We start from the raw sequence: 14,862 nt of genomic DNA on the forward strand, positions 1-14,862 counted from the left end.
TTAAATCCCTTCAAATGACTTGGCCTTTTTTGAGCCTCTCTTCGGCTCTTGGCCCGCTCTCTTAGTTGGAAAACTCACTCGCTCTTCGACGGAAGTAAAACTGCATCAGCCGGTTTGTTTACCTTTTTTACGTGTCATACTGTTATACCGGCAAAACAGCTGTGACTTGGCCAACACACACACTCTCTCAACTTCCGTGGTGGCTTGTGAGCCGCCTCTTTCAGTTAGTGGGTGGTTGCCATGGCGTGTTGATAAATAAGCAAATAAATAAATAAACAGTTTCAAGTGTTTGCCCAAATTGAGTCAAATTTTCACTCTTCTCGTTTGCAGTTGCTGGCGGGGAAATAAATCGAAATAGTTTTACCCCGATTGATGACTTCATTAAGTGCAATGCAACAATTAGCCAAAGTTTGGGGCACTCGAAACACTTGGCTTGATTGGTTCCTGCTTTTTTGGGGCTTACAGTGCATTTAAGAGGATATTGATTAGCAATTTGTCAAGTAGTAAAACTTTTCGTAACATTTCGGGGATAAACAATATTACGCGAATTATTCAGGGATTGCGACTATTTGATTTTAGACAATATATTTTATCATATCTTTTTAAATGTATATTATTATTTTATTGTTGTAAAACGTTTTGAATTAAAAGTATTAATTTATATACCATAAAAATAGATTTTTATAAATTTGAATACAATTTTATAAACCAATTGAGGTATTATTAATTACTAAATTAATATATTTAATAAACATTTGTAATTTAGTCGCTCAAATTTAATGCATTAGACTTCGCTTATGGTTAATAATTTGTCATTTTGACCTAGACATAAAAAATAAAGACCAATAAAAACGAAAATGTTTCAGAAAATTGGTAATAACGGTTTTTATTACAATGAAATAAATAAATGTTGCCTCTTGGGTTTAATTAACAGGTATATAGGTTAAAGCACATACAGACATTATATATCTATCTAACTTGATTAATTCAAAGTCCCTAGGGCAAGTATCCCAGATGGTATTAAACTAGGTTTATATGTTTTGTTATGTCATCTATCTTGAATGAATTAATTGAAAATCGATTCAGTAAAACACATTTAATTGAATCGCTTAATCCAAGACAAGCTTTGGCTTGACCCACTGGAATTGTGACAGATAAACATATTCCCCCTTGCTTTCAAATCGCTGGCCTCAATTATTTTCACAAATTGTAATTACTTCATCGAAACAATTGAATTGTTTTCCGGCTACTGTTTTGGCCCCACTCCCACTCCCCACTCAATGCCTCCACACCCAAAAATAAAATTGGTATTGAACACGGTTCGATTGTGAACCTTTTTCTTAGCCATTTTGGTGATTTCATAACTTTATTAATTCATTTGTCCATTGTTTCCTTTGATGGCTTTTCCCCTGTTGTTTACGGGTAGCAATTCAAGCGCGACAAAAGACAAGAAGCCGAAGCAAGCCAAACCACCGGGTTATAAACTGTGGGATTCAAGTCGGACCAAAGAAATTCCAATTAATGAAAATGAGAACAACCCTGGGGAATCAAAGGGGAGCGAAACAGGCAATAAAATTATGCAAACAGCAGGTGTTGCCCATTAGCTTTTCCATCGTTTTGCTGCAGTCGCCAATTTGGGTCATTAGCAGGTGTTGTCATCTCTACCAATTTCCTTTTTTATGGCCATATCCCCCCGCCAGGCCGGCGAGACCACAAACTTCGCCTCGGGCTGTGCGCAACCAATCAAAGTTATTAAAACAAAAGAGGAGCATAAGAATTTTTTATATTTTTAGGGAGTGGAACGGGGGATTTCGAAGTGTAGAAAATTTAATTAACTGCTAAATTAAATACACTTTTCGGCATGCCTTTCGGTTAGAACTAACCCTGTTCTTTTGGTTATTTTTCTGTTCTTTTATTTTTTTGTTTTCTGTGGTTCCCCAAAGAATGGCGAACTCCGAACCAGAACGGGCATGAAAAACCACTCGACGACCACCACCCGCAATGGAGCGTCCAGTTTTGGGTGGTTCTTGTTGTTGATGTTGCTGTTGGTGCCGCTGTTGCTGCTGTAGCTGCTGTTGCTGTTGTTGTTGCTGCTGTTGCTGTTGTTGCTGCTGTTGCTGTTGTTGCCGCCGTTGCCGCAGTGCGTCGGAAGTTGTCGCCGGCAATCAACAAACCATAACGCACAACAAACAACGGTACTCCGGCCGCGGTGCCAAACTGCCAGGGAAACATTTAACGCCGCTTTGCCCGCCGATTCCATCTCTTTCTCCCCCTTGGATGGCATATTCTAAATAGAAAGAGAGGTGAATAAAAGAAATTCATTAAAAATTTCTTTACCTCAGCGCTCAACAAATTAGCTCAAGCTTGATAAGTGGCTAGAAAGAAAATAGAACTAGAAAATAATTAAAACCACAAATAGGTGCTGAGGCCCACAAATTGGTCTAAATGCATAAATTAAAAAGTTAAAAGCGTTATCAGAAGGAGATATAATGAAGAACGAACGGAGGGAGTGCCAATCCATTACTAAATAATAGTATTGGTAGTAAAAATATTTAAATAGCGAAACACTTTCTAAATAGTTTATTTTATTTCATGAATATTAAGAAGTAAGTATCAAGTTTCCGTCATATAAAATTCACATATATATAATTAAATATAGATATAAGTTAACTAAATCAATTTTTAATTTTAAAATATTTAAAAAATAAATAAACATAAGCTGATAAAAATAACAAAATTAAAAAATATATACTTTTAAATAATAATATTTAAAAATGTCAGAATAAAAAGAAAAGCAATACGGCGTATGTTACATTACTTTTTAATTTTAACTCGTTAGTTGGTTCGTATTAAATTAAATCATATACATAACATATTATTATGAACGGGATTTTAACAATATTTTAATTTCCAAAGATTATATTTGTAACATTTTAAATATATTTTTTTTAAATATTAAAAGTTTTAAGAATATGATTAAATTTGTTAATGAAAAACAAAAATAAAATAAGAATGTAAGTCGAACGGATCGTTTTAAGTATCCTATTTAACTACCATAATTGCATAAAATTAAAACTTTTTAGTATAGGACATCTGGCTGTATCAATATTATCGATCGTAATGAATAGTTTTAGTTCGGTTTAAATTGTCCATTGTTTTTGTTTATCAATTTTCCGGCCATAAGCTGTCAATTTTATGGCCAAAAGCGGCGCTTCTCTTTATGAGTTTCAACACCCATTCCCCAAACATTTCCCCCTGTCTGCCCAACGCACTAAAAGTAAATTTATGTTGATGATTTTGTGTGCGGCGGCCTATTGCCATAGTCAGAGTCGGAATTTTGTAGCCAAAGTCATGGACATGGAAGTTTGCTGGCGGCGCACGCAGACAGAGAGCCTCAAATTGGAGTTTCGAGCTGAAGTTGGGAGCTTCGATATATATATATATATATATGTATATATAGAGGGAGCTCCGAGGCAGACAATGCAGTTCGGACCGCGGTCATTGGACTGCTGCCCACCCAAAAAGGCGGCACTAAATTGCTTTGAAATGCCGTTAGAACAATAATTGCGCGCACACCATACTGCCAACATATGATTGGAGCGTAGAGATAGAAAAGCCTTTGCCAATTTATTGAGTTGTAAAATTTGGCGGACGGCGGCGAGGAGCTCGACTGAGTGCAGTGTGCGGCATATTAAAAATAAATAAATTAAAAGATGTAAGCCGGACGGAGGCTGTGCTCATTAGAAGCCAGCAGATGGAGGGACCAGATGGGTTAGAGCTGGAAGAACAGAACGAAAACTGAGGTTTCGGCCCACTCCAGACTAATTGCCCAGCATAACTGAGATGGGGCATTCACACGGAAACTTCTGCAACTCCACCTTAAAAAATATGAAGAATATTTTCATAGTTTAATAATAAAAGTAAGGAATGATGTTGAAGATAATGAGTAATTGAGATACAAAATTCAATAAAGATAGAAATAATTATTATTATTAGTATCAAACTAAATCCTATTATTTTGCTTATATTTTGTTTTTAATACAAAATAAGTTTTCAAAATTCGTTTGACCATTTACAAGGATTTTAAATTTACTTTCGGTTCTAGTAAGGTAATTAAATTCTCCATATAATATAAAAATTAGGGGATATGAGTTCTGGTAGATATATAGTATTTAAAACCATATTTTACAGCCAATGAATTTCATGAACAGCATTTTCCCATTTAAATTTATATGATGTGACTAGCAAAGTACTTTTTTCTATTTACAGAAAATCATTAAGAAGTTATATTGTTAGATATAAAAATTTAGAACCCATTGTGAGTAATATCGGATTTCATTGGCTTTTAAATGCTTTTGTTGGCAGTGCACTTTTTCTGCCGCTGCTTTTGGTAGAGACAGTGACGGATGTCACTTCCTTATTGCAAGGTCAGTTGGCAGCTAGCTGCACTCCGGGATTCCCCTCCCACGACAACGTGGATGCCACTGCAACTGCAACTGCAACTGCATTGATTGATGCTCTGCCAGCTGCCGTTAGTCGCCGTTTCGGGCCGCCAAAGGAGCAAATGCAAAACTTCACACCAAATTGGCAGAGCCTAATCCTAATCCAAAAATAGTTAGCCAGGCCAATTGGCAATGTCGCTGTGTGTGTTAACAATAAACATAAATTAATGAAATGCTAAAGATGTCGCGGCAACGCAAACAGCGAAAAAAGCAAATTGGAAAAGGACATGTTTATGGGAACCGATGCGAAGCCCAGCTTCCTTTGCCTCCGCCTTTCCCTGCCTCACTGTACAGGTCGCACTCGGCGAGTGTCTCTCACCTTGTTCGCCGCATTTTGTGTGGCCATTTTCGGGGTAATTTGTTGTATCTCCCATTTAATGTGAGGGAATTTGTTGGTTTTGTGTTTGGATTTTATTTTATTTTTGTTTGGGTCTCACCACTAAATAATTCAAATATCCAGAGAGGGGGAGCGGAGAAAAACGGGAAAATCCAGGAATGTTAACGACTCAATAAAGAGATGCAAACAAATGACACCTGTGGCGGAGGAAGAAGTTTGCGTCTTTTTGCACTGCCATATAATAAAGCATACACAGATCGAAATCGTAGAGGTTTGACTTTTTGAAGAAAAAATGTAATACGGTTACTCATATACAAAATGCTATGATAATTTCATTAGAAACTTAATTCACTTTAAACGAAGTAAAAATGGAATGTAAACGTTTTAATTTCGTTTTCAACTATAGGTTTATTTTCGCTATATTTTATATTAAATTGTCTAAAAGAAAACTTGAATTTATATACCTAACTATACCTTTCTAAATATTTAAAATGTTATAAAAATGTATTAATAATATTTTTAGTTCGATTTTTATTTTATTTTCCAAATAAAGATTACATTAACTATAAAAACTATTTATAAAATATTCTCATGAGTGATCTATTTTTTTCTAAGTGATGCTGGCTTCCAGTGTCTTCCTCCTTCAGCTGGCCATGCAAATCATTAGAGTGTTTCAGCAGCCTTCGAGAAAAAGATGCCACAGTACAGTAGTTGAAGCTCATCATTCGGATGTGATTAACTTAAATACACAAGACATAAATATTTAAACGCTTGCGGCCATGGATGGCGAGCGTAGAGCGTTGAGCGAAAGCGGCAGTCGGCAGTCGGCAGTCGGCGGCCAGGCCAAATGAAGCGTGTTAAGTGCGGTTAGGGATGGGGCAAGGGGCGAGGGGCGGGAGGCGGGGGGTGGGGGGCTGGGCTGCACAGGGGCATAAAATTGCTTTTAGCCGGCAAAACGGTTAAACGGCTTTATGCAAATGCCCGGCCAAGAAGTCCACGTAGAGTTAACAGACGAAGAAGTGTTCCCCTCGTAAGAAAAGGAGGAAGCCCTCCGCCGGCCACTGGCCACTTGGCCACTTGGCCATTGCCGATTGTGGCACCTTGTTGATCAATAATTGCCACACGACAGCTAAATGGGCTTTAATGCCACGTTAGCAGTGAAAGCCAAGGCAGCAGCCGCATCACAAGGAAACGCAAATCAAATTCTAATGATGTTGTAATGCAGACACCCCGCGAAGGAAAAACCGCACAAAAAAGGGGTGGAAAGTGGGGGCTAAACCGTTTAGAGATTGCCCAGGCACGCAAATATAACCGAAGCAGTGCAAAATAAAGGCTGCAGGAGAAGATTATATTATTAGAATTGAACATGCAATCTGACAAGTGTTTAGTCCGAGCAAAAAGATGGAGGAGAGAATCAGAAACCACACAGTCCTAGCAGGAACGATTATACCCTACATATCCATTGGAATATCATGAGTATTTTTGAGATAAAACATTCATATGTTTTATTTATAAGTATTCTCAATGACCTTAATTCACTGTTTGATAAAGTAAAAGTAGAGCTAAGCTTTGCAATTCAAAATGTTACTACTCTTAAACACTTTGTCTCTTTCAGAAAAATATTTAAATAAATGTATAATAAATTTCAATATTTTTTAATTCATTTTGTATGAGTCCAATACTTTATCCCTGAAAAACATTTGATTATAAACTAGCTACAAATTTGATAAGGAACTCCACATTTAAAAAAAGGTCTGTAAATTCTAAATTACAAATTGGTTATCTTTTCAATAAATACAAGATCAAATTAAAACAGATCAAATTAAATCATGTTAAAGAATGAGACAAATTTAGTAGATTAATATATGTTCGTCTCTTTAAAAAACATCACCATAAATTGTTAGTTGTAGTATTTCTTTTTAAATAATAAAAAATCAGTAACACAGTCACCTATCTTTCTTCTGACCATTGTCAGGCTCTAAGCCAAATTAGAATACCCTTCGCATAGTGTGCGAGGAATCGTTTCCTGGTTGTGCTCAGATCTTGGCCAGGCTAATTGCCGAGCCATGAACATAAACATCGGCCGATGTTCGAGGGAGTCGGGGGATGGGAGAGGGCTTCGCTGGGGACGCTGCCATGGTCATCGTCATCATGGGCGATTTATGATTGCATTTCCTGTGACTGCGACTGTGTGCTGCAAGCCAAAAACCCAAACGCGAATTGATCGGTCACCGTTGCTTTGTCGCCCATGGTGCCACCATGGGACTAGTTGGCGGGCCAACGGAAATGCCACCGCGGTCGTCGGTCGCCGCTTCCCAGTTCTCATTGATATTCCATAGAGACGGATTGCCGACGACTTCGACCCTTGTCTAATAAGGTATTAATAAGTTTTTGCCTTGGCCAAGACCAGACAATTGCCGTTGCATTCTTGGGCTTCTTTGTTGGTTGTTAGCCGTTTACCGATTGTTTTTGTTGATCGTGCTGCTGAATTTTAAATGCATGATTACCAATCCACACTAAGCAGCATTGATTTTATGGATTGTGGGCTTGACTACCTATAAAGCGGGAATATGATTCTCAGAATGATGAAATATAAATCATTGGCATATACTTAGTTTATCGTAAATATTTTTCTATCATTAGATATATGGGCAATAAATTGGTCATCAATTATTCAATAAACATGCATATAATGATTTAAACACAACTGCAATATAAATAATAGTTCTTTACATTCATTTTTGAATTTACTGCATAAGTCTGGGCTAAAAAATATTACTTATGACCTTGACTAGGATTCTAGGAAAAGGGCTTCTAAAATTTAAATTAAATTTTATAAGAAACTTTTAAAAGAGCAAGTCGATAAAATAAGTTATTTTTGATTTTATAAATACTCATAGAATCCTCATTGGAAAAGCCCTTTTTTAGGCTTAAAAGTGTTTATTGGCTTTTCCCACCAGCGAAATTATTTTGTTCTTCAACACTTTTGCTGTTCAGTGTAAGTTTAAGACGATGACACAGACAATCTGACTGATGCAACAAGCTAAAATTAACGTATGAATGTCAGATTGCTGCTGTAGCTGTTGCTGTTGCTGATGGGTTGCTGTTGCTGTTGCTGCTGCTGCAACAAAGGTCAGCCAGCGCGTGCTGTTGCTGTAGCTGTTGCCAGTTGACGTGACCCGTTGGCCAAGCCAATTCAAGTCGTTCTGGAAGTAAAGTTGCGGCTAAGAGTGGTGATTAATCGGACACTTGACAAAGATGCGTCAGGTTGTGGGAATCGAGCGGAGTCTGCGACCTTAGCCGAGAGTCCGACTGCTGGTTTTGAGATTTGCCATCGATTGGCAACCACTTGGACTGGCCGGACCTGCAGTGGTCACTTGTGACACACTCGAACGGGCTACGTGAGATTGGGGAAATTGGCTAGAGAGATGGACAGGCGGGGCAGGAGGGGCAGGGATACCAGTCCTGGGCCTGCTGCAGATGCCAATCGAGAGATAACCACACACAGATACAGGCACACACTCACACTGGCCTACAATTTCAATACAATATTTGAAATAATTGGCTACAAATCGTCATTGCAGTTGCTGCCGTTGCTGGTTGCAGTTGCTAGTTGCTGTTGCTAGTTGCTGTTGCTGCTGCAGCTCGTAGGCCACAAATTGCAGTCGGCTTAAACTGCTGCTGCTGCCTGACCTACGACACCATCTCTCCTCCCCCAAAAAGATTGCCTCAAATTACTATTGATACTGATAGCAACTGCAACAGCAACTTGCAACTGCCAGCAGCAACATCAGCAGCATCAGTAACTTTTGTTCTTGTTCTCTTAATGCGTTACGGTAAATATTTTTGTCTTCATTTTTACTGTTAAGATCGAGATGAAGTTGAGGCATCATTCCCTGTCTCCTTCCTGTTGGTCAATGTTGCTGGTTGCCGGTTGCAAGTTGCAAGTTGCCAGTTGCCAGTTGCGGCTGGACTCCAATTAGCCAAGCACTCCCCATGCAACACATGCGGGCTTTGATGGCTTAAAAAAGAGGTGGGGGGAAGGGAGGGGTTAGGGCCATCGAGGCTTGGCCAGGTGCCAAGAACTCAATCATTGCATTTGTTGAAACAATTGATGGTTGCTTAATGTGCAAAACGTGAGTCCAATTTGCATGACAACAGCAATAGCTGGCAGCAAACAGCAACAAACACAACGGGCAACCTTCATTAGGGGAGAAAAAGTATAAGTATTCTGCGCCGAAAGATTTGTGCAGCATTTGATGTCGATTTATTTTAAATCGAAGTCGAACAATTTATTAAACTCTTGCCCATCGCAAACTGCGCAGATCTTTAGGGATGGCAGCGGGCAATTTAAATAGATGTTAAGGAGCAAGTTTAATCCCGATTTATCTATTTTATTATGTTTTTATTTCATTATTTTTAAGGGGAATAAAACTATTTGAACATACAAATATTTAAAACTAAAAACAATATTTATATCTCTATTACAACTATTATAAGAAAAGCTTCACAAATTAAAGGGATTTAATGTTTGTTTTGAATTTATGATTTTAGAATCTTGTTTAAGCTCTATTTATTTTTTTGAAAATCAAATTAAATGAAAATATATTGTAAAGCAATAATTCATTAATTCATTTCATTAATTTGATATTCAAACTAACCACATTGACAATAATTTTGTATAATATCAATTAATCTATTAGTTTTTTTTTTTTTTTTATTAACGTGTGGCTTAGTATTTAATACTGTCCCTTGTGGACAATCAATAAATGTGGTGGTGAGGTACTTCGCTTATGGTTATCTATTAGTGAGAGTTTAAATACAAACACAAAACCTAATTCAGTTGAATGAAAACATTACAAAGGGATAATAACATATTTTTGAATCAAGATTATTTTCAAAGTACTTTATGAAGATTAGATCTTAACTATTTTTTGTTTACCAGGGAAAGTAAATAAAAGTAAGTTACCAAAGTGCAACCTATCCTCATCTTTCAGCTGCCTGGTGACCCCGATTTCGATCTCCCTTTCGTGTCACGCAGCCATCGCGAGATGCTCACGCTCTTTGGCGATGGCTCATCGGCTGCTGCTCCATTGCATAGGTCACGTGTTTCGTCGTGTGTCTGGCCAAAATATCAGCAATTGAACTATAGACATTTTGGCCAAATGCAGTAAGCAGGCCAAAATGCCGCGATCCCTCTTTTTGTCTAGCGGGAGTGGAGTGGAGTGGAGTTTCGGTTGCAGGTCGTCGCATCTCGGCAAATGTCAGATGCAAATGCGAAAAGCCAAGAGTCTGCCTGGCACCTGCTAACTCTTGCACTTTTCGCTGTGGCAATTTCTTTTGCCAGTAACAGTGTCAGTCATAATTAATACGCTTAATTTGAGTTAGTTAGTCTCGCTGGGAGGCAGGTTCTCGGTGGCTTCATTAAAAAGCCATTAGTGGGAGATGAATTTCGCTGGCCATCATCCGCCACCGCCACCCTTCCCAACTTTCTAATTAGAAACTTTTCCAATGGAGAGCATAAATTTCAGCAATGTTTGTTCGGTTTCCGATACAATCAAAGACAAGAGCTGAGTGTTGAGTGTGTCAAACAATTTAACTGCCTTCGGTCTTGGTCTTGGCAAGTTTGCGTGGGAAATACCGTCGATCGTCACGATCAAAAACGGCGACGGGAAAACTTCACCGTCAACTCCAAGTACATGGAAAATGCAAAGTTGATTTTATCGCCGCCTCTAACTCGGTCTTTGGCTCTGTGTTACTGTCTTGGTCTAAACTGATTTGCCACTTGACAAATGAGTTGACTGCCACATGTGCAATTTGGAAAACAATCCACCCACTTTAGGCCGCTTTTCCCCCCCTTCCCTCTTCCCCTTCGATCCAGCAATTTTCCGACCGAGCCAATTTTCCTCTATATCAGGCTAATGCAAAGGAAAACAGAGCGAAGCTAAACAAAAGAAATTCTCCCGCTTTTGACTTTGACAATTTGCGCATTGATTTAGAAAATAGCTCTTCCACTGAATTGGAGCGCTCTCCATATGAAAATGACATGGAAAACAGAGGAGAAAAGTGCAGCTATATAAGGTCAGTTTTGGGAAAGTTCAACCATCAAATACTCTTATTCATTATTTAAAATTTGAGTTTTTCTTTTTAAAAAATTACAATTTAAGCTATAGTTAAATCTTATAATAAATTGTTCTTTACTTGTGATTAAATAAATTGTTAACGTGCATATATGCAAAAAATACATATTTATTTATAGTTACATTTTATGGAAACATTACTTAAAGGTTTAAAAGAAAAAAATTTTAATAAATTTTTTTTTTTCAAAATGTGCTCAGATTATACCCTATAACGCAGGGTATTAAATAGAAAAATTGGCCAGAAATTGAAGCTATCAAAAAGGAACTTGCCCAGTTAACCCAAGACAAAGAGTTGGACTAAAAAACAAAACGGAGGCAAAGCGCAACGAAATTTCTGTTTCGGTTGTTTTTTGTTTATTTTTTTCTTTTATTGGTAGGATGGGGCTTTGGTGCAGGAAAAAAGTCATCATAGCTTGACCTTCATTGTTGTGTTGCTTCTAACATTTAAATTTGTTTTGCTTTTCCATTTTTTTCGGGTCTGCTGTGCTGCTTTTGTTTTGGCTTCTTTTCGATTTCAACAGAAAACGTGCCAAATTTGGCTGCCAGTTGCACGTTCCCCAAATTTAATACAGTTCAGCTGGGTTTGGCTTTGGGTCTAGCTTTGACCTGGTCTCCGCTCCATGGGCTATGGTCTCTAGTCTGTTAGCAAGCTCTTGACACACATCCAGACCCTCGTCGGCCTTATCAGGGTCTTATCAGCCGGCGACGTTGAGAACTGGGGCCAGAGGCAGTCGAAATCAGGGCGACAATTCAGTCGGACGCAGCATCTCTCTGTGAAATGTTGGGCATTCTGAGTCTCTGGCTTATTCTCCACCTATTTCGCCTCATCCAAGGGCGTTCGGTGGGCGGTGGCACGGGGAGCTTAGAGGAGGAGGTGATTTTCTGGCTTCTAAGCTTTATTTCAAATACCATAATTTAACTCGTTTACTTATAGTTTTTCGTACCCCAACCTGATCCCACTATCTTTGCCTTCAATCAGACCGATAAGGGGATGCCCTGGGACAGTACTTGGCAGTGAAATGCTTATTATTATTATTTTCTTTCTATAAATTCACAAATATATACTCATCTAAGTAATTTGGATTTTAGTTTTATTTAAAGTTGTACTGGCTCACATTTATTTGAATTTATAACGCAGAAGTTACAAAGTATAATTGTTCATATGGCTTATACATTTGTCTGACCTTTTGAATTTACATACAATTAAGTTGAGCCTTGACGTAGGCATATGTATTTGACAATTGGATCCAATTTAATATGAACGACTTATATGAAAAATCAGACTAAAGGGGGTTAAGCTTGAAGAGTTAAGTCTCATTTGTCTAATCAAATAGTAACGTCAAGTATTTCAAAAAAGATTACATACAAAATTGGTTGATTGAACATACTTTACAACAAAAAACTAAGCAGATTTATAATTCTTATTTACTTGATTTAACAATTTAACAATATATATGCCTTGAATATGAAAATCATCAGAATTTTGAAAGGGATTGTCAAACTTTGGTTTTCGTTTTTTATTGTGAGAAAAGAAGCGAATAAATTTCTTGCACTGCAATTCATATGTGTTAGAAATAATTAAAATAGTAAAGTTGGCTTTGGTTTAATTTGGTAAACAGTAAAAGTATAAATCATTGATTTCTTTTGAACGTATGGTTATTTATTTATTCTAAATAAATATTAAGAAAGTGTGCTATTTTCCTAGAACCTAAAGGTGTATACTCCTCCGGCTCCAAACTGAGGTCGGCTATTGCCATAGGGTCCTCCAAGGTGCTGGCCATACGATCCCGTAGCGTCGAAGGAGTGGCGTCCATTCTGGCTCTGCCAAACTGGAGCACGAGCGTTGAGGTTCAGATCAAATCCCTGCTTCGGGCTTCCACCGCCACCACCATTTAATTGGAACTGGCGACGCACCCTTGGAAAGGGCTTAACGTCGAAATTGGGTGCATACTAGAAATTATAACACTTTATGAACCATGAACATTAAAAATCTTTCTTTGGTAACTTACCGCCAAGGGTTCAGGAGTTAGGTTTACAATCTCTCGGGGATCAGGATGAGGATAGGCCAAGGCACCAGAGAAGACACAGGCACAGGCCAGGCCAATGAACAGGAAACTGGAGGCAAATTGCATTTTGCTTTGGTTAGACTTTGTCAACTGAATACGGCTGGAATCGTAATAAGGTCTTATATACCCCAGATCGGTGTCTTATCAATCTTGGCAGAAGATTCCCCAACAGGGAATCCCATTCTAGCCGACGCCAGTTCAGTGGTTCACTAGTGGATCCCCACATCTTATTGATAAGATGTCCGTGTTGGTTCTACAAACAGAGGCAGCCGACAAAGTAAATCCCAATTAGAAACAATGAATTCAGAGGTATTTGGCTTTTAAAGTCATGCATGGGTGGCAGCTGTGATAATAATCACCCAATACGGTTAAAGGGGGAGTACTCCACTTATTACCTCTAGGTACACTCACAGCTCGCAGAAAAAAGAACCTCAAGCACGCATATATATTTTATTTGCATCACTTTTTCATTTAACAAATACAGAATATTCCCCATTGTAAACAAACTTTTCTTATGGACTTTCGAGTTTTAAAAAAATTGCTCAAAGTTGACAAAATTACGTTTTGAATCATTTTGAACCTCAATATAATGAAAAAGATTTAGGTTTTCAAATTTTTTAACAATATGGTCAAGTGCAACTATGATTCTACATAACTTTTAGTAGCAAGAGTGCATAGATTTATAATCAGTATAACGAAATCTATTATAAAAGTATGGTGTTAATAATTAAAAAGTGTACCTGAGCCTGGGACCAAGTCCCTGAACTCAAGATCGTATTCTTAGGACCACCCTAACTTTAAGAAATTTCTAAAGCTTAAACCTGATTAATCATTTTTTATTAAATAATAGTGACCCCAAGCACTATTTGTAATTTGTGCAGCATTTGTTATATGTGCAATTAACTTTATGGCTTGCTTTTAGTTATTTAAGATAACTTTACAATTATTCTTTGTCTTTCTAGCACTGACTTTCTGTGTGATGACCTGATTTTAAATGCATACAATAAATCTTAAGCTATTGTAACACTTTTTCTCAAGCAGCCAACGCAAGTTTGTCTTCTTTTTTAATCACTTGTAACATCTAACAATTTAAAAAAGAATTTCTGATTTCGCCAAAAACTTATTTACCCTAAAAAATAAAAATAATCAACCCACAGGTTCCACTTCCCCAGGCCAAGCTTAGTTTCCCAAATCAATTCATCATTCTGCAAGGTCAACTCAATTTAGCTTTCCTTAGGTCAAATTAATGATGTGAAAAACATTTGGTAATCTTCCAATTTGGTTGTAAAAGAGTTTAGAACACAGCCTCTTCATGAATCATTTTTTGTCCATTTGAGCGAATCTTATTCGCTTTCATTGGGGATTGCGTAATATTTTAATCTTGGGGTTAGGCTGCGGATGTTGCGGACGATGCGACAGCGGCATGATAAATTTCCATCGAAGGTTCTTTCGACAGTTTACGCAATAAATCCAATTAGCAAAAAACATTTTGTCTTGGCAGGTTTCATTAAGACCGCCTGTCATCGTAATTTGTTATTACCCAACGGAGTTGGCCAAACAAGATGTATCAACAATTAGCCAAACTGCAAGATCATCTGTGACCCAACCTCTGTCTCTAGAAGTCTGCCTGAATGTTCCGGGGTAAACAAACAACGCCAAGGACTTTGATGGCATTTAAGATAGGGAAATTATGGTCAGGTATACGTATGGCTGTATTTGGTAATATATTTCACAAAAATATGAATATGGTTTTTATAAGCTGAAACCTATAGCACTAAGTGCCGACTTTGATGACAGTTGAGATAGAGAAATTATGG

The 14,862-nt window shown here is 37.7% G+C and overlaps 2 protein-coding genes across 2 annotated transcripts; one reads left to right on the forward strand and one right to left on the reverse strand.

Annotated features, from left to right (window-relative positions):
• The first annotated feature begins 11,745 nt into the window (after positions 1-11,745).
• On the forward strand, positions 11,746-12,056 carry LOC108041156. The gene is made up of 2 exons (XM_017118974.2): positions 11,746-11,853; positions 11,914-12,056. The coding sequence occupies exons 1-2, from the start codon at positions 11,758-11,760 to the stop codon at positions 11,995-11,997; spliced, it is 180 nt and encodes a 59-aa protein (XP_016974463.1). The 5' UTR covers positions 11,746-11,757; the 3' UTR covers positions 11,998-12,056.
• A 561-nt stretch (positions 12,057-12,617) lies between these two features.
• Positions 12,618-13,135, reverse strand: LOC108041157 (diptericin-A). The gene is made up of 2 exons (XM_017118975.2): positions 12,989-13,135; positions 12,618-12,929 (listed from the first exon to the last, which is right to left on the reverse strand). Exons 1-2 carry the CDS (start codon positions 13,109-13,111, stop codon positions 12,681-12,683), a joined length of 372 nt encoding a protein of 123 aa, XP_016974464.1. The 5' UTR covers positions 13,112-13,135; the 3' UTR covers positions 12,618-12,680.
• Between the last annotated feature and the right edge of the window lie 1,727 nt (positions 13,136-14,862).

Source organism: Drosophila rhopaloa, unplaced genomic scaffold, assembly GCF_018152115.1.
Source record: "Drosophila rhopaloa isolate 14029-0021.01 unplaced genomic scaffold, ASM1815211v1 contig_115, whole genome shotgun sequence".
NCBI classification, from domain to species: domain Eukaryota; kingdom Metazoa; phylum Arthropoda; class Insecta; order Diptera; family Drosophilidae; genus Drosophila; species Drosophila rhopaloa.

Coding starts and splice junctions, on each gene's coding strand:
- LOC108041157 (XM_017118975.2), bottom strand. CDS start 13,111: ATGCAATTTGCCTCCAGTTTCCTGTTCATTGGCCTGGCCTGTGCCTGT. Junction 12,930..12,988: donor TAACTCCTGAACCCTTGGCG/GTAAGTTACCAA, acceptor TATAATTTCTAG/TATGCACCCAATTTCGACGT.
- LOC108041156 (XM_017118974.2), top strand. CDS start 11,758: ATGTTGGGCATTCTGAGTCTCTGGCTTATTCTCCACCTATTTCGCCTC. Junction 11,854..11,913: donor CGGGGAGCTTAGAGGAGGAG/GTGATTTTCTGG, acceptor GTTTACTTATAG/TTTTTCGTACCCCAACCTGA.